The 20,087-nt window shown below is 46.6% G+C and overlaps 2 protein-coding genes across 3 annotated transcripts in view; both read right to left on the bottom strand.

Annotated features, from left to right (window-relative positions):
• Window positions 1–2,143: 2,143 nt before the first annotated feature.
• Fnta (farnesyl transferase alpha) overlaps window positions 2,144–20,087 on the bottom strand; it is a 97,792-nt gene continuing 79,848 nt past the window's right edge. For both annotated transcript variants that reach the window (XM_075882831.1, XM_037432363.2), the window contains one exon: window positions 2,144–2,616. In XM_075882831.1, coding sequence (XP_075738946.1) covers window positions 2,511–2,616 — 106 coding nt within the window. In that variant the 3' untranslated portion in view covers window positions 2,144–2,510. The remainder of the gene's footprint in view (window positions 2,617–20,087) is intronic.
• LOC142784453 (uncharacterized) lies at window positions 2,625–16,842 on the bottom strand. Its single transcript, XM_075882833.1, has 2 exons — window positions 10,057–16,842; window positions 2,625–5,179 (listed from the first exon to the last, which is right to left on the bottom strand). Exons 1-2 carry the CDS (start codon window positions 10,197–10,199, stop codon window positions 4,768–4,770), a joined length of 555 nt encoding a protein of 184 aa, XP_075738948.1. The 5' UTR covers window positions 10,200–16,842; the 3' UTR covers window positions 2,625–4,767.

Raw genomic sequence — 20,087 nt, 5'->3', positions numbered from 1 at the left:
CAAGTCCTCTTCCGACTCACTATGTTGCTCACTTCTTTTTTTACCTTTCTCTTAAGTTCTTTGAAAGGATATCTTTTTTTTCATAGTTTCATAGCCACACACAGTCTAATATTGAATTCCGGGTAAAATTGCATCTAACATTTGTATAGGTAATACTGATGCAATTTCTAAATTTTAGTGTATAAGTGTGTCTGGTGTTTGCGTATACTGGTTCGATAACTTTCCCTTGAAAACACAAGGTTAGAATGATCAGGATTCGGTACTTTATCGAACAAATATAAACACAAGGTGCAAAGGCCTTCATCAGAATGTAGCGTGCACGATTTTTCAGGGTGAGGAATGGGAATATAGAATTTCCTCGACTGCCGTTTTAAAAGTACCTGGCAGAAAACAAACTTTTTTCTTGAGAAATATTCTGCGATTCCGTCTACTTTCTGTGTTCCCTTTTCATTTCTATCAATGAACTGTGATAATATCGTAGTGCTGCAAGTTACATCGTGCCTGTTTTCTTTTTTGTACGTCCCACAGAGGTCATTTTGCTACCCGGTGCTATTGTACACCACACATTTTTTTAAAGACGATAATCTTTCTTGGGGACTTTCAACGAAAAATATTTGGTCTGTCTGTCTGTACATTTGTCTGTTTGTCCGCCCAAAGATACCTCAAACGGCCAATCCCATCCGCAGCGCCCACCAATATTGCTCAAGGTTTAGCGTTCATATTTGTGCGATTGTCAATTAAAAAAGCAAATATTGCGCATATATGAGGCGCCACAACAACACGTCCATGTTTTGTATGTCTGCCTTTATACTAGAAGAGGCACACAGAAGTCATTCTAAAGACTGTAGCGTTTAACACGCTGCGCTGACAGTGCAACACGATGCTCAATACCTGCCCGTCGCTTTGAATTCTACACCTCATTACCTCCGCGGTTGTGCACGTCTTCGTTTTCGAAGATAACTGCCAGATGGCGCTAACGTATTACGTATAACGTTACGTATATTACGTATAACGTGCCTAGATGTGCTTGTTCGCCTCCGTTACACGCTCGAGGCACTCCAACGCAGCATCTTCTAAATACCATTCACCAATTTTCTTGCGCAAAACATAAAATAAACGTTTTTTTCACTCTCTCCAGACGCAAGACTATCAGTCTTTTGACAACATTTACAGGGTAACATGTAGATTCGGGCCAATTTTTTCGAGTACAACGTTTCGCGTGGACTTATTGTTGTGTATGTGTCTTGTTTCTAGACAACAGTCGTTTGCTAGACAACATGTGAAGTCAGACGGGGGTTTTCAACCTGATGCTGTGCTGAGAGTGATACAAACACATCATTACTTTTTTACTAAGTTTTCTGCCTTTTGCCGCTCTCTACAACTAGAAATAATTTTCTCCTTACCTTTCCATCCACCATTGTACACTATTAAGCTAGCCGTAAATGTAATTACTAGAATGTATATCTGACTCCCAACTGAGGACCCCTGTCTAAACTATATCTGTTTATGAGAGTTTTAATTACAACTCCAAAACAAAATACGATACAGCCTTAAAGGCAGCACCAGTCCTATTATTTAGCAGTTGGAAACTTTTCATGCACTCGAACCACCCGCGACCTATACGCTCAACGTAACAATAACACAGAAGTAGTTCGCAAAAGAGGAGACGTCCAAGTTGGAGCGCCACGCATCAAAATCAGCAAAACTCCCACAGAGCAGCCAACAAGGTCAATATTGAGCCCGACAGTTGGGAGAAAATAAGCGCGCAAGAAAGTCATCAAGAGCTCTGTGTGTATAGCTTTTTTTTTTTGTCCAGAACGCATAGTGAGCATGCGGAACTTCAAAGCGGCATTGAACTGAGTTGTAGTCATTTGTGGGGACACGGCGTCCACTTAGTATGCTGACTTCGCTGTGTCTTCAGGGCTTCATAAAGAACACATTGACTGTTGCATTCGTAAAGCTTTGCCTGTTTTGTGACCTGTATTAGACTTTTATTGTGTGTTCTATTTCTATGCAATGTATCCTACCGCACTAATGATGGTGACAGTAACTTCTTAAGCACAGTGCTTGGCACCGTTTGCAGTATCTAAGGCTGTGTTGTCAAGTGTGTTTCGTGATTGCAGTACGAAAGCCATCCTCGATGTTCAGCCTTGACGGAAACAGCTCATTTCATTTTCAACCATACACACTTTTTTGTCGGTGTAACTCCCCAAGACAAACGAGTTGCCCAAAACATAAAACCAACCAAATCTTTCACTCTACACGTCTGCATTGAGCTTCGAGGTCACGCGCCACGAAATTCCAGTATTCGCATCGAATGACGTCCTGCTCTTGTGCCAGTGTGTGACACAGCTCTAGTGCGAGCTTTAACAGCTTTGGCTCGCTCTCCAGACGATGAGCCAGAGAGTCCACCATAAAGGCCAGCAAGTACGCTACGCGGCAGTTGCCTTTGTAGAGGCTCTTGCAGAACTCCTGCACCTCTGGTCGTTCACCGCCTCCGGCCGCGTCAATCACACCACGCAAGTAGTTCCAGGGACTCTCGTTGTGTGGTGCCTTGCGGATGCACTCCATAGAGTAGGCGCACTCCCGCTCCACAACTTCCTCAGTGAAGCCAACCTGGAAGATGATACTCAAGTTGGGCTAGTTGGTTCGCTCATTTTGGAGACATGTTTAAACTGCGCGAACAAAACTACACTACACGTCAAAAACGTGAAACGCCCACAGACAGTGTAAAGTGTGACCCCAGCATGCCGCTCCCATGTTGGAAGGCGACACCTCCGTACTTTCTTGGACCGTCTGAATGGCCACTGACTGGACCTTGAGCGTGGCACTTGAGATGGCCTTGTCTTAGTTCTGTTCGCTGTGAGTGGCATATTCGATAATGCGGAGAATATGTTTACGAGTGCTAAAAACATCTGAAAAATCTGAGCACTGCGGATCAATTTCTTTGTTAATCCTACTCGCGGAAATTTCAATTCTTGCATTATGTGGAGCACCTTACCAGGCATTGGAGCCAACAAACATAGCATTATGAAGACTTAGGCTTAGGTTCCCACTGAGACAGTACAAAAGACAAAACACATAAAAGAAAACTAGACTAGATGACAACAAAGTGCGTCATTCAAACAGAAATAAAGGAAAGAAAGGAGGACAGAAGATGCAGACACGCAACCTACACACATGACAAAATCATCTCAGGCATGCAGCCTCATTAAGTACTTTCCAAATAAGTAAACTCACATTTGAGCAATACATTGGACAAGGTACTGACACATGTGCTGCCACTTTTGCAGACAGCAAATGCTTCCGTAATCTCCCTTACGCAAGCATCATTGTGCCCAAATAAGGTGTACTCTGGGGGCCAACCACATGTGATGCAGACAAATGGGAGCAGGGCGAGCCCACTAAAGAGCTGTAGGGCAAGATAATGCTGAGTTTACTCCACATAAATCTTACCACGTGAGAACGCAATGGAATCGGGGTTCACAGCAACCTTGAAAATCAAAAGTCAACAGTCTTATAAGGACCTCCAGGCTGCTAACAAAGAATTTTGCAGCACCTGCTGAGCTTGCAGGAATGAACAGCACTGTCTTTTACAACATAAAAGCACAATTTTCACTGAACACATGCCAAAACAGGCACATATTTTCACAAGAAACAGCTAAGTTCATAGTTTGAAAACAGCACAAAATAGACACTGACAAGAAGCACACAGACAAGCCAATGCCCGTACGATCGTGGGCCGTACTCTGTGCAAAGAGTGGCTGCCGACTACGTTTTCAAGAGACCCAGGTTATGCAAACATACAAAGACCACTCTGCACGCAAAGTGTTTGAGGCTTTCGCAATAATGTGTAAAGATGCAGCAGGTGTTAGCGAGCCATTGATTAATCTGACAAGAAGTATCGCATTCTCCGTAACTAATCTATTTGTACTACAAAAATTATGCATCTAGGCACATGCACTGCGAGAAGCATCTTCTGCATTGAGTACTCTACTTCAATCAGCTGTTTTCACAGCAAACCCAATAAATCCAGCAGTGTGCAGCCTGCGCTAGTCCACTGTGCATTCTGAGGTGTTACGGGTGTGTCTTGACCGCCGCCGTCAGCAGGTTGTGCTCGTAACTTGCATCAGGACCGACGAGAAGGGAAGTACCGGCGAGACGGCGCAGAACAGCAAATCAAAAGAGTTTAATACTACATAGTTAGAACAAAGTGGACATTCAAGTTTACACACAAAGGTAAGAAGCCGAGGAGCAGAGTTCCGGCAGAGTCTCAATCCAGACTGCTTCAGCCAGTCTCTCCCTGCGCGTTTTTAAAGGGTTCCAGACGCTTGTGTGACGTCAGGCGCCTCCAGACATGACCAAATATGGAACACCTTGTGTTCGCACCACCTACCACGCCACTGGTCACGCCACCGATCACGCGACTGATCGCGCCACGGATCACACCACCGGCGTTCCCACACTCAAGAGCCAGGTGCGAATGAGCCACGAGCTCACCGCGTTCTCGCGCACAGCACATGACGACCTTCGCGGCAGCAGCGTCTCAGGTTCCTCGGCGTCTGGGCATACACTTCTGCGCCTCTACCCCCGATACGTTTACAGGCCCGGGAGCGTTGGCACGCTGTCCGTGGTCTTGCATTTGGGCCCAAAGGGGTTCGCGTAAAATAAAGCGTAACAGACTGCCCCCTCGCGGATGGAGATCCCGAATGGCAGGGGACAGCATCCACTGTCAACAGGGATCAGTCGTCGAAGCTCGTAGCCTTCTTAACCTGGAGCACGGTACGTGATACCTGGCTCCAGGCCCTGTTCCGTCTCGTAAGGTAGTTCCGCCAGATTTCCCTGATGTTGTCTAGGTTCGCCGGAGGCTGGAGGCGAACCATACAATGGAATCCAGCAAATGGCGACAGTCAAAAGTGGCCAAAGACAATGGTATGAGCTCCTTTCCGGGGCGACCCCGCAGGGGCTCGTCGGTGGGGCTGGTCGCCAGGCAGTTCCGGGTGGTGAGATCATCACACCCCACCGCTTCAGGTCTTTCATCAGCAAGAAGGGAAACCACAGGTTCTTCCGGCGTTCCTGCCAAGAGTTTGGAACCGACGTGGTGTCCGAAGAGATGCCAGATGACAACGAAGTCCTCTCTCTGGGAGAGCAAGATCCTCGCCATGGTAGAGCCGGTCGACTGAACAAACAATCCACGGGAAAACACAGGATAACAAAGCCACTGAAGAAGCAAGCGCGAGACACGTATCCACTGAGCCCCGCCAGGCTTACCTTAAACACAAAAGTCTCAATCTTATTACTCGTACAAAGTACTAAACACACCCCTAATTTCGTTGCCCACCTAACGACGCACAGGTCTTCCAAAACTACGGAAGAAATAATAACACAAAAACCTATGTCAGGAAGAAAAACAATCGAGGCCAATTCATGACCTAGGGGCTTCGGCTTAAGCCATCGGCATTGCCATTGAGACTCCCCTTTTTGTACCGTATTTCGTATGAATACTGCTGCAAAACGAGGCTCCAGCGCAGGAGGCGACCATTTTTGGAAGAAGTGGACTGCAGCCATCTGAGAGGACAGTGGTCTGTCTCTATTATAAACCTCGAGCCTGCGAGGTAGCACGACAACTTTTGCACTGCCCATACGAGACACGCACATTCTTTCTCGGTTGCGCTATACGCTTGTTCTCGCACAGTCAGCTTACGACTGGCATAAAGAACTGGGTGTTCACCGTCCTCTCCTCGTTGGCACAACACTACTCCCATGCCTCGCTCACTAGCATCACACTGAACTATGAACTCTTTCGAATAATCAGGTGATTTCAGCACAGGTTGACCTGTTAAGGCGGCTTTTAATGCTTTGAAAGCCTCCTCTTTACAGTCATCCCAGATGACAGTTTGTGGCTCAGTTTTCCGGAGCGCGTCAGTTAAAGCGCTAGCTAATTCCGAATATCTCGGGATGTAACGTTGATAGTAACCTGCAACCCCCAGAAATGAGCGGATATCTGTCTTTGAGCGTGGTTGCGGGAAATCGTGTATGGCAGCCACCTTGAGCTCAGAAGGTCGGAGGCGTCCTTGTCCGATTATGTGACCTAGGTAGATCACCTCAGCTTGAGCGAGTTGACATTTAGGTGCCTTCACAGTTAGTCCCGCTTCACGCAAACGCGTTAGAACCACTCGCAGATGTTGCATGTGTTCCGACCAAGAGGACGAATATATCGCCACATCGTCTAAGTAGGGTAAAGCGAATTCCCCTAGTCCTCGTAACACCTTGTCCATAAGGCTTGAAAAACAGTATGGTGCATTTTTCAAACCGAAGCTTAATACCTTAGGGCGGAATGTTCCCAACGGCGATATGAACGCTGCATATCTGCTAGCCCTTTCGGTGAGAGGAACCTGCCAGTAGCCTCGAACGAGATCCAGCGTGGAAATATATCGAGCTCCACTAAGCCTCTCAATGCGCCTTCAATGTTTGGTATCGGGTAAATCTGATCTTTGGTGATCGAGTTTAGCTTGCGATAATCCACGCAAGGGCGTGGATCTTTTCCCGGCACCTCAACTAAGATTAAAGGCGAAGTGTAATCGCTCTCACAAGGCTCGATCACGCCTAATTCCAACATCTTCTTCACCTCGGAATCCATAATCTCTCGTTGGCGCGGTGACACTCGGTAAGCTTTGCTACGCACGGGTTCTGAGGATGTCAGCTCGATGTCATGAGTAACAACAGAGGTTCTTCCAGGCCTATCTACAAATAAGTCCTGAAATTCTGTCAGAAGATCCTGGAGCTCGATCTTTTGCTCCGGCTCTAACTGCGCTTTCGATATTAATTCTTTGATTAGTGGTTCACCATCCTCACCGTTTATGACTGATGCAAGCCCTGGAAGTTCAACTGGAATCTCCTCGGGGATGTTCACCATCATGCATACCACTGCCTCCCGTTCTCGGTATGGCTTGAGCAGATTGCAATGATACACTTGCTGTATCTTTCGCTTTCCGGGCAGGCGTATCACGTAGTTTGTGTCAGAAAGCTTTTCAACTACGTTGGCGGGACCTTCCCACTGCACTTCTAACTTGTTTTTCTGCGACGGTCGCAGTATCATTACTTTGTCCCCGACATCGAATCGACGGGTTCTGGCTGTGCGGTCATAGTACACCTTTGACCTATGTTGCGCTTTAGCCATGGCTTGCTCTGATAGCCGTTGAGCGCTTCTTAAACGCTTCAGTAGCTTCAAAACGTACTCGACCACTACTGGGTCTTCGGCTCGGCCTTCCCACGATTCTCGAAGCAAGCGAAGAGGAGATCGCAACGAGCGGCCGTACACGAGCTCGGCTGGTGAAAACCCCGTTGCTTCATGCGGGGCAGTCCTTAACGCGAACATGGTAGCCGGCAAACATAGCTCCCAGTCCGTCTTCCTTTCGTAGCATAACACCCTCAACACTCGCTTCAGAACGGAGTGGAGCTTCTCCACGGAGTTAGACTGAGGGTGGTAGACTGAACTATGAATTAGTTTTACTCCGCACCTTTCCAAAAACGTAGTGGTAAGAGCACTAGTAAACACAGAGCCTTGATCCGACTGTATTTCGGAGGGAAAGCCAACTCGTGCGAATATGGAAAGGAGCGCGTTAACTATTTCCACAGAGCTAAGTTCTTTAAGTGGAACCGCTTCGGGGAACTTAGTGGCTGGGCATATCGCGGTCAGCACGTGGCGGTACCCCGACGATGTCGCCGGCAGTGGGCCTACAGTGTCCACTACGAGCCGCCGAAACGGCTCTGTGATGATAGGCACCAGCTTCATCGGCGCCCTCGACTTGTCACCCGGCTTACCTACACGCTGACACGTGTCGCATGTCCTTACAAATCGCTCTGCGTCGCGGAAACAGCCTGGCCAATAATACTCCTGCAACAACCGTCCCTTCATTTTCTTGACGCCTAAATGACCTGCCCAAGAACTTCCATGCGACAAGCGCAGTAAATCCTCTCGATAAGCTTGAGGCACGACCAGCTGATCAAACATTACACCTCTTTTGTCAACATACTTCCTGTACAGTATGCCATCCTTCTCATAATAACTTATGTTTTTCGGGGCTATCTTTTCATGTACCCTGTTCTGGATGTTTCGCAAGCTCGGGTCTTTATCTTGTTGATTCCTCAAGGCCATGCTGTCTACCATTAACAGTCGCTGTAAGCTTTCCGACGTAGGCGCTACAAGTAAATCTCTGGAATGCTCTTCCAATATTTCTGATGGTGCCCGTGCCGTAGCTTCATCCTCCACGGATGGGACCCCCTGCTGTTGTAACGCTGGCGTAAGTTCGACCTCTGCTGGGGAGTCCTGCGTCAGGCCGATTTCAGCTAAAGGGGACTCGGCAACTGCCTTCGCAGCGAGTTCCCGTGCTTTCGAACGCGTTAGCACCATCACATTTGCCTCCCCAAACAGCTGCCCTCTCTCGCGCAGCATCTTGTCAGATCTATTCGAAAACAGGTAAGGGTATTGCGGAAGGAGTGCCGGCGACCCGGCAGCTTCCGTCTCGAGCGTGCCGAAAGGGCCTTTGATAGTTACCTTTGCGACGGGAAGGCATGCACTACACGACTCTACAGCCTGCTTGATCCAAGCACACTCACCCGTGAACATTTGCGGTTCAACGTAGGAGCTGTGAACTACGTCCATCGTAGCCGCAGAATCGCACAGTACGCGGCATGGCTTCCCGTTCACTTCAAGGTCGCGCATGTAAAGTTCGAGAAGCTTGATATTCTCGTCCCTACCACTGATGGATAGAAACACAACTTTTGGTTTCTTACAGTGCGCCGCAATGTGACCGGGTTTATGGCAGTTATAGCAAAGGAACGGTTTCCTCGCTTCTAGCTTCCTTTGCTGTTCTAACGCAGGTTCGGTGTTCCGTTCCGACTCCGACGTATTTACGGTTCGGGCATTCCCAATTTCAGGCTCTTCCTTCGTTTTCACAGGCCCTCTCTTTGGCTTGAACCCAAAATCGGGACCCCCTTTTCGACCACTGTCACTGCCTTCGCGAGCCCGACGTGTGACGAATTCCTCTGCTAGCTCTGCGGCTCTGGCTACAGAGCTAACATCTGGCCTGTCTTGCACCCAATGCCTAATGTTCTCTGGTAACCAGTTGTAGAATTGCTCTAGTAAAAAACACTCAATAACCTTTGCGTGGTCACCGAAGGCCTTCTCCTCCTTTAGCCATTCCGCCATGTTTGACTTCAGTTTATAGGCAAATTCAGTGTATGACTCACTCCTTCCTTTCTCCAATTCACGGAATTTCCGCCGGAATGCCTCTGCGGACAGCCTGTACTTCCTAAGCAAACTGCATTTTACTTTATCGCAATCGTCGACCTCCTCAGTGGATAAACGAGCGATTACTTCTGCTGCCTCGCCAGGTAAGAGTGTGAGCAAGCGCTGTGGCCACGACTCACGGGAGAACCCCTGCTTCTCACACGTCCGCTCAAAGTTCACCAAGAACAACCCAATGTCCTCTCCGAGTTTATAAGGGCGAATTAGTTGTGTCATTTTGAGCGATATGTGCACCCCTGCACTGTTTGCCTCGCTTCTCTGCCCTGCCGTTCGCACGCGCTCTATTTCAACCTCGAGTCGCTTTAACTCGAGCGCGTGATCGCGTTCCTCGCGCTCTCTCGAACGTTGAAACTCGAGTCGTTTTAATTCGAGCTCCCTTTCCTCACGCTCTTTCTCTTGCTGTTCTCTACGCTCCTCTGCCTGTCTTTTTGCGGCTTCCCTTTCTCGAATTATCTCAAGGCATTCCGTCAGCTCATCTTCCTCAGCCTCCAGAGCACTAATAGCCTCGATCAATTCTGGTTTCCGGAGTGCGTCAGAAACATCCAAACGCAACTCCTTTGCAAGCTGTAATAACTCCGCTTTACGCAGCAACTTCAAATTCATGGCTGTGTTCAGTGCAACCTTTCCTACTGTACACAACTATCTTGCCGCAGCCCACTTTGGCGACAACAATAGTTCGAATTACCAGTTACGCTTCCCCACTGAAAAAGCCTGGCAAAACTCAGCAGACAAAGCCCCGCACTCACCACTCAACAGCCAAGAATTCCGCGTAGACCCTCGCAAACACTGCATCTGGTTGCGGCCTGGCAGACGAGACGGCTCGTGGATCCGTGTCGCAGCTCAGTCCTCGAGTCGTCGAAATGACTGCAGCATCCCACCGCTGCCACATGTTGTTACGGGTGTCTCTTGACCGCCGCCGTCAGCAGGTTGTGCTCGTAACTTGCATCAGGACCGACGAGAAGGGAAGTACCGGCGAGACGGCGCAGAACAGCAAATCAAAAGAGTTTAATACTACATAGTTAGACCAAAGTGGACATTCAAGTTTACACACAAAGGTAAGAAGCCGAGGAGCAGAGTTCCGGCAGAGTCTCAATCCAGACTGCTTCACCCAGTCTCTCCCTGCGCGTTTTTAAAGGGTTCCAGACGCTTGTGTGACGTCAGGCGCCTCCAGACATGACCAAATATGGAACACCTTGTGTTCGCACCACCTACCACGCGGCTGGTCACGCCACCGATCACGCGACTGATCGCGCCACGGATCACACCACCGGCGTTCCCACACTCAAGAGCCAGGTGCGAATGAGCCACGAGCTCACCACGTTCTCGCGCACAGCACATGACAACCTTCGCGGCAGCAGCGTCTCAGGTTCCTCGGCGTCTGGGCATACACTTCTGCGCCTCTACCCCCGATACGTTTACAGGCCCGGGAGCGTTCGCACGCTGTCCGTGGTCTTGCATTTGGGCCCAAAGGGGTTCGCGTAAAATAAAGCGTAACAGAGGGTGATATTGCACACTGTTTTTAACTATGAGTACGTGCCTCCATTCACGTGCTATTATTTAACAGGACTTCACTGCTCATGTTTTGTTAATTGCATTGCACTGTCTTCAGTGGGTTTCAGTATTATTTTGCTAATTTGCTGCTATGAGGCACAGTGGAAAAGGAAATTTTTTCTCAAAATGTCATTTTTTTATTATGATAAATGTGCGATTTCTCACCTGTAATATTGCTGCATCAAGCTTCGCAGTTTCTTTTAAAAAATGTTTGGCCACTTGACGAAACCAAAACTGAAAGTGTCAGTTTTGTGTGCATCATAAGATATGTGGTATTTTATTGGCTATTTAGCAATCACATCAAGTGCAACATTGCTCTCGTAGCACTGTCAATACATCATTTTAATCACGAAATTCTTACTACGTGAACACATCAAGTGGTACACATCCCACTCAAGGGCATGTACATGAGCCTAAAAGCATCAAATTTGCTTTGTTTGACAATGTGTGTCATATCATCAATATAGGCAACAGAAGCACATCTCATTTTTTTAGGCAAATTGGGATAGAGCCTGGCCCGTACACTAGAAAAGCATGCTTTACAAACTATCAGCACCCAAGCGCCCCACCATCTCACTGATGCTGCAAAACAAGCTCGAAAAAATTTAGAGTGGCTGCTAAACAAAAGGCATGCAGTAGTAAGGTCCACGATAAAACTAGCTACAAATATTGAGAATTTTATTAGCACTGCTGAGTATCTTGTGTCAGCTATGCACCTGTTTCAAATATTTTTTTGGCGCTCTTCTTGAAACTTTCTCGCATTTTCCCATATCCAAACAGTTGTAGCTCTTTTGCTTATTAACACTTTTTATCTCAACTAAGCACACTTTCCTATCACATTAGAAGGGGTGCAATGAATTTCGATGACCAAAGTCATGCAACAAGATGACTGCCTATTATACGAAGGTGTCCCTAGTGCTAGGGCATACTTTTTGGTAATTTATTTACAATGTATTAATCAGATCTCATTAGTTTTAGTTCATTGAACAGGCCAAAGCTTTTTATATCTGCATGCAAGAAATGAAACATTTTTAACGAGTGGAACTTTCGTTACAAGTGTTCGTGCAAGGCATACTTTTAATAAAATTTTTCATTACAAAAATAAAGGAAAACTATAATGTGCTTTATAAGGTTCCCATATGCCTAAAACATGTGTTTCGTACGGCAGACCAATCATTGCTAGTGATTATTGCTTTCACTCAGTGCGCGTAGATACCGCTGCCCACTATGAACACGGCAGAAGCCAAGGTGGTGGCGCAGAGGGCTCGCAATTAGCATGCAGTGCTTGCTCACTGTCAGGACCCTTTTCTAACTTTTCACCACATCCCATAATTCAAGATCCTCTGCTTTGTACTTTATGGATCACAAAGCCGTTATACTAAAAAGAAAACGTTTTTCCGAGCTTATGTGATCCGTGATCAAGCTCTTGAACAGAATGCATATACTGCATCAGAATGTAAATATCTGCACATAGTATACAGATATGTACATTGATATGCAAATAATAAACACTGCGTATATAACGTGTATATACAATTACACCAAGACCACTCTCGTGTCACGTCTTTATAGGATGATAACTGAGCATATATACAGAGGATTCACGGTTTACCTCTGGAGCAAGCTCCTTCATCATTATTCACTTCGTGGATATGCGGGAATTTTTTTTCAGTCATAGTACCATGAATTTTTTCAGAGCAGCTTTTCTTTGACACCTATGCCTACTCAATCCCTTTTGTCCTCCATGTTAGCCTGACGGTTCATGTGCGGCAGAACTATGCAACTCCTGCATTTGCCAAAGTTCAAGACACCACCAGCCTTAGCATGTTTCTCAAAACAATGCAGCAATTAGCTATAGTTGGTGCTGCCACAATAAGCATCAACTAGATTTTGGCTACAGAAATGGAGTGGCTACTTTGTTGGCTCGAGCACATAGCAGCCAAGCATAGTTCATGAGCACATGCAAAACTAGATCAACTAGGTCAACCCCACCTTTGAATGCTCTCAACTAGTGTGACGCGACTGCCACTCAAATGGCACTACAAAGCAGGGAAGAAACACGACATCATGAGCAACACCTGCTTTGTGTCATTTGACGAGGCAATTAGGCAGGGGTGTAGCGGGAGTAGTTCACACCGACCCGGCTTGGAGGGCGCACAGGCATCAGCTTTCTTTTCCGACGTGACTGTCGGCGGTAGTTTGAGCAGATTTTATTTATTTTATTTATTTATTTTCACATACTGTTAACCCTTTGCAGGGTTATTACAGGAGTGGGAGCGAAGGGGAACAAAGAAAAACAGAAACATTCACATCAATAGTAACAATCAATTTTGGACCGAGTAGCCTTTCTCAACAAGTTCAAATTAAGGAGGCTGCATGAACGAGTTAAAGTGGGCGCATTATACATATTTTACACCCGTTGAAAAGAAAAGAAGGATAATAAATCATAGCTGTAAAAGTTGGTGCAAATACAAATGTTGGCAAGCAAGTCAATTCAAGGAAGTACACAAGGAAATGAAAATACAATACATACTATGTAATCAGCGTTATGATTAAGTGCTATGTGTATTTTGCAACATTGCTAGAAAGTCATCAACTGTACGCTGTTCGGCTATAAGTCGGTCAAGAGCATTCCATTCTCGAATGCATCTAGGAAAAAAAGAATAATAGAATGTGTTATTGTTGCAAGAGTACTCTTGGAGTGTGTGATCATGTGTGTGACGTGTTTGCCTTGTTGTCTTGGTTTTCACGTATTTAGCGTGGTCTATTTTAAGACAGTTGTGCAATAACAGGTATAAGAACTTTAGGCGATGAATTTTTGCTCGACTTTCGAGTGTCGGCAAATCTGCGTGGCGTAGTAATTGTGTTGGGGAGTCGAGGCGACGATACCGGTTAAAAATAAATCTAATCGCTTTGCGCTGGACTCTTTCAAGCGTGCTGATACCACTATCCGTGAATGGAAACCAGATTATGCTCGCATACTCCAAGATTGGTCTGACAAGTGTGACGTATGCTAGAAGCTTAGTGTCGCGGTCAGCGTGGCGCAGCGTCCGCTTAAGGAAGAATAATTTTTTTAAGGCTTTCTCGGCTATGTTTTCTAGGTGCACTGTCCAACTGAGATCGGAAGTTATAGTCACACCAAGATATTTATACTGGCTTACATTTCGTAGCACGATGTTGTTGTAACCGTAATGGAAAGGTAGGCGTGATTTCTTTTTTGTTACTTGCATGGCGACTGTTTTGTCAGAATTAATCACCATTTGCCAGTTAGAACACCACCGTACAACGTCGTTCAGGGCATCGTTCAGTTCAGTTTGGTCTCTGGAGCTTTTAACCTGTTTGTACAATATGCAGTCGTCTGCAAAAAGCCTAATGTTTGCGTTAATGTTGACTGTTAGATCGTTTATGAATAGAAGAAATAATATCGGTGCCAAGACGGATCCCTGAGGAACACCGGACGTAACGTTTAATGTGTCAGAGACGTGATCACTGCAGTGTACAAATTGTTGGCGACCGGACAAATAGTTGGATATCCAACGGGTCACTGGCCCATCCCCGAGTTTGCAAACCAGCTGGAAAACTAGCTTTTCATGGGAAACCCGGTCGAACGCTTTTGAAAAATCCATAAAGATTATATCAATTTGGGAGTGTTGATTGATGGCTTCGGCCAGATCGTGAATTGTTTCAGCTAGTTGCGTTACGGTCGATAGGCCTCTCCGAAAACCGTGTTGGTTGGGGTGTAATAGGTTATTTTCTTCGACAAACTTTGTAATGAATTTAAGGATAATGTGCTCGAGTAGCTTACAGCTAGTGCAAGTTAAAGAAATGGGCCTGTAGTTTGATGGAGTCGATTTGTCCCCAGATTTATGCACTGGGATTATTTTTGCAAGTTTCCATTCAGAGGGAATCTGCGAATCTTGAATAGATTTTGTAAATAGTAAGCGCAGGTACTTACTAACCGGTTCCGCATACCGTTTGAGAAAAGCGTTCGGTATCCCATCTGGACCACAACTCTTTTTATCATCGAGGTTTAACAGCAGATTCAGTATACCGCTTTCAGTTATTTCCGGAGTTTTAGATAACTTCTTGTCAGTGGGTGGCCTAATCTCGGGATGATGCACTAGCCCATTATCGATCGTAAAGACGGACTGAAAGTAGCGGTTGAAATTGTCTGCCTTATCTTTTGTGTCTATCGAGGGGGAGGCGTTTTGGCCACTGTGTTTGCCACTTACATAGCGCCAAAATTTTCCTGGCGAGGTTTTGATGAATTTTGCTAGCGTGGTACCAAAATAGTGAATTTTTGAAGAGCGTACTTTGCTTTTCAGTGTTCTTGATAAAGTGGCGATCTGAGCGGTGTAGCCAGCTCGTGAGCTAGACCTCCTAGCTTTCCTCAGCCTACTGATTTTACGTTTTATATGAATTATGTCACGTGTGATCCAGGCATTATGCTTTCTTGTAATTTTTCGCTGTGTGGGGACAAAGTTCTCAATGCAATGAATGACACGTGCCTTGAATTGTAACCATATGTGATCCATTGATAAATTTTTGTCCATGCAAAGATCATAGAAGGCAAGAAATTCGTGATTAAGATATGTTATTATTGCTGCGTCGTCTGCTCTGTTAAAGGCAAGAACGTGTCTACCGGGGCTATGGATTCTAGAAAGACCAGATAGAGGCAGTGTGCATAGGACTGAGTTGTGATCAGATATTCCGTCTAAGATCTCGATGCGCGCCTGGTCTTCTGGAAAATGGTCACTAACGAGCACAACATCTAGAATAGAGCTGGATACGCCCTGTACACGTGTGGGGACGCGCACCAGTTGTTCGAGGTTAAAATTGAACAACATATCTAATATGACGTCATTTGCAGCACTTCGCACTTTTTTTGATGACCATTCTATTTCAGGCAGATTGAGATCTCCAGCCAAGATGATCATACCACCCGTCACGTGATCGTGCATATAATCCAGAAGAAGTTCCAGATAACTTGTCTCAGCATTAGGTGGTCGGTAAATAACTCCAACAAATACACAGCCCTTTTGCAGCTGCACTTTGCACCACACCGCTTCAATGCTAGGGTTGCCCGGTAAGACAGAGTAGCGCAATTCCTTCTTGAAAAAAAGTGCCACGCCCCCTCCTCTAGTCTCTCTATCTTTGCGCACAATCACATAACCTGGCGGCGTGACCTCATGGTCTAGGATATCCGAGTACAGCCATGTTTCCGTGACAGCAACTATGTCAGGTTTAATTTCTAGAAGGAGAGCTTCGAATTGATCTACTTTATTTACAAGACTACGTGCGTTCACATTCAACAGGGTTACTTCTGTCGACTTCGAGTGACTCTTTTTTCTATGCCAACTTCGTTTTTTTTCACTGCAATTATATCTTCTCGTTCACTATCCCAAGCAAAAAGTTGACCGTTGATTCGCACTTTATCGCGCACCAGTGACACCCTTTCTTGCCTGTCCCGGTGTTCTTTCGTTCGATCCCACAGTTTCTTTCTAATGTCCCGAGTATTACGAGAAAAATCTTCACTGATAGAGAAACCTGAGCCCTTCAGCTTTGAACACTGTCTGAGGATTGAAACTTTGTCTCGATGATCGAGTAGTCTTAGAATAATGGGTCTGGGTCTAGATATACCAACTGGCTTCTTTTTTCCTAGACGGTGGATTATTTCGATTCCCTTGGTTTTTATCTGTAGCACACCATCAAAAATCTTCTTTTCGACCAACTCGACAAGCATGTCTGGCGATTCATTTTGTTGTTCTTCAGCACCATAAATGACAAGGTTGGACCGACGGCTCCGGTTTTCTAGATCATCCACTTTCATTTGCATAGCCTTTAGGTTTTTTTCTAAGTTAGATATTCGTTTATTGCACTCAGTGACCTGTTTTTCAAGGCCAGTTATCTTTTCAAGTTTTTTGTCAATCGCGTCAAGTCTGGTGTTTGTTGCGGATTTTTCTTTCTTGGTCTCTGGGGAGTCTCATGACTTTTGATATAGATGCGTACATCTATATCAAAAGTCATGAGACTCCCCAACCCTCCCCATGCGTATATGCTTGTGAAGAGAGTAAGCAAAAGGAAAGTAATAGCAGCAAAATAGCAAAATACAGTAAACGACAGACAGTGGTCGTTTCAAGCAACGGTCTTTCGTGGCTCCATTGAATAGACTAACCTTCAAAAACGCATCATTGCGACGACCCTCCCGATTGGAGATGACATCGTTAATCGTTAATCTCTGTTAATCGTTAATCTCTGTTAAGCATAGATAGTGTAGTCCTCATTGGGGCAAAGTGCGTTTCACAAGTCAAGGACCGCTCTGCTTACAACGTGGAACGAGAGTGACTGCATGCCTACAGGAATGCTCTTTATATAAGTTCAGCTCCATATGTCAAGCAGTTCTGATACAGAGATAGCTTGTAGCCAACATTTTTTTTAGTTTACTGCACACACCCATGCATGCTTGTGATACCCAAGAAGTAGTTCTTCTTGTAAATTATGCAGCACGTTGGCAACACCATTTCGCACGCGTTATTTTTCAGGCAGACCTTCTCTCAACCATAGTTGACATAAATGGTTTCATATCAATGAAATACTCCAATTGTAGAGGTCTTATCATGCAATCTGCGAAGGCAAGGTAATCATTGTTGAGAAATGTTCACTTGGTCTCAATCGAAAATGCACCGGCAACGAGACTATACCTTGTTGCGAAGCGCGCCTCTGACGACATTACGAAGGGCGTCACAAATCCTACTACTGCCACCACTGTTACGAAAGACGGCGACGCCAACACGATCCAAAAGGCACCACTGCTTCGAACTCCGCCGGGAAGGTCACCAGCCGTTTGGTAGCGTAGGTTTCTCAGCTCGCGACTGCTTCCGCGCAGAGCTGATAGACGAGCGGACGAGACGACGGTGAGTTAAACAAGGTTTATGTACAGCATATATACAGAGGCGTTACAAATTCGGCACTGGGGCCGACAGCTTAGAGACCCGAAGAGCCGAGCTCTTCTCTCTAACACATAGGTCTACTGCTCGCGACGCGCCACAGGGCTTCTTTTATGTGCACCGGGTGGATTCTTTGAGTAACCAAATGCCCAACCAGAAGCGCCGCTGGTCGTGAGATCAGAATCCTCCAATGGGGTCGCCGCTGGGCCGCGTCATTCTCATCGAATCTGGAGCCGCTGCGCTGCACGTGGCTGCACCCAAGGACGAGTGACGTCGCCACGCATTGCGTCAGACTCGCCAGACAGGAAGCCGCCGATTGCTTCGACGGCTTGCGGCTGAGGTGACTCACTGAGCATGCGCGGCAGAAAGGCACCGCCGCGTGATGACGCCGTTGAGTTGTTCGCGTCAGGCGGGCTCGCGGGCTGGCCTTGACACAGATTGCCTTTTTCAGAGGCATGGACGTTCGCTGTGAACTCGCAGGCATAACAACCTACTCAGACAGAAAGAGCTTGTTTGCTGCGTATATGCGCTAGAAAACTGAAATACGTGCAAAACGAGTAATATTCTGTTTTTTTTCCGAGCTTTTTGTAGCTAGGCGCAAACATGATAACCATGACAGGGAAGTGATGTACAACACAATTTACATGCCTACCACTGCTGGGGCTGGTATTGCAAACGTTAGGGGCGCCGTCATACTTGCATCGTATCCAGATACCCGAGTGCAGATAACAATTCTGCTTATGTTTACTGTGTACTACAGTAGACTCCTATTAAACGAAACTTGCCTAAAACGCGTACCGGTTCCATACGGTCACGGAACCAGCGAGACGCTGGCACGGATCTTCAAGAGGGAGATGGTTCGCATCGTGCACGTGCCTTCGTGTACGCTGGGCCGCCTACACCCCTGCCCGAAAGACCGGCCAAAAACGGACAGGAACCCCGGTGTCGTTTACAAAATTCCGTGCACACCTGCCGGAACGACTGAAGCAACACGCAAACGATGTGCGGAGGTTCTACAAAGAGCGCAGCGCAGTTTTGCAAATGATGTGCGGAGGTTCTACAAAGAGCGCAGCGCAGTCGCCGAACATGCGGAGACATTGGACCACAAGATAAATTTCGAGGCGACGGCCATCCTCGAAAGCGAGCCGAACTGGAGGAGAAGGTTGTTACTCGTATCGTGGCATATTCAGAAAACAGCCCACAACATCAACCGCTCTTTCGGAACCCTTCCCCCAGTGTACACAAACGGACTGCGCTCCACGGCAAAACGAGAAAGAGGGAGACAGAGAGAGGGGTGATTAGCCACCCCTCGAGTGCTTTGAAGACGCTGCTGCTACATAGCCTACGCAGTCAGCCCTGAAGAAGGAACCAAGTCGGTTCCGAAACGTCGGGTCTCTTAAAAACTTTTGGTTGGAGCCTGTATCATCTCCCAATACACTGCCTACATGTATTGGTGGGTAGTTGGTGTTCTGCTTCGGTCAGCACCCCTCTATGAGACTGGATGGCCACGCCCAAACGTCCTGAGGTAACGCTTGATTATTATTTCTTGAAAGGCAACGCTGCTCCCATTGCACACTCAATAACTAGCGAAAATGCAACAGCAGCCGAGGAAACGGTTCCCAGCTAAATTCTGCACTGCCTGAATATGACTCGTGTGCCGAAAAAACTCCTGAAAACCTATCGGAGCATGATGCATGCACGGAAACCACGATTCCTGACAACGACGTAGGTCTAAGTTTTTAACGGGCCAAGATGCTAGGAGATGCAGCACGACCAGGCTAGACGACGTTTGCTAATGACAACATGGAAAACAAGTGCTAACTACAGCTTTCCCTCAGTTAGTAAGCGCAAACTGAAGTTCCAAACTTACTGGCGAGAAATTTCCTCCTGGCTGGTGTATTCCAAATATCAGGAGGGAGCTCTCTGCAAGACATGCTTTTTAGAAAAGAAATTTCAGTCAAAGAGACTCACAAGTGATGCCTTGGTCCGATCTCCGTCGAGACGTTAGAAGAATGCGCTTGAAAATTTCAGTCGAGTGACTTGTTGGGCAAGTTTGTTCATGGTTTACGTAGCTTTTGGCGCGAAATAAACGCAAGAGACGGACAAGCGCAATCATGTTACATGCCACCGAGATAGATTACTTGAGTGCTCACCACTAATAGGATTTATTTTCTGCTAATATTGCCGCGACATAGTGCCTGCATTCAAATAACGTGCCCATCACCGCGCACACAGGGACATACATGCGCGCTGTCTAGTGTTGCGCAGAGACGATGATG

Source organism: Rhipicephalus microplus, unplaced genomic scaffold, assembly GCF_043290135.1.
Source record: "Rhipicephalus microplus isolate Deutch F79 unplaced genomic scaffold, USDA_Rmic scaffold_14, whole genome shotgun sequence".
In the NCBI taxonomy this organism is placed as follows: Eukaryota; Metazoa; Arthropoda; class Arachnida; order Ixodida; family Ixodidae; genus Rhipicephalus; species Rhipicephalus microplus.
This window is presented reverse-complemented; position numbering and strand designations above follow the sequence as displayed.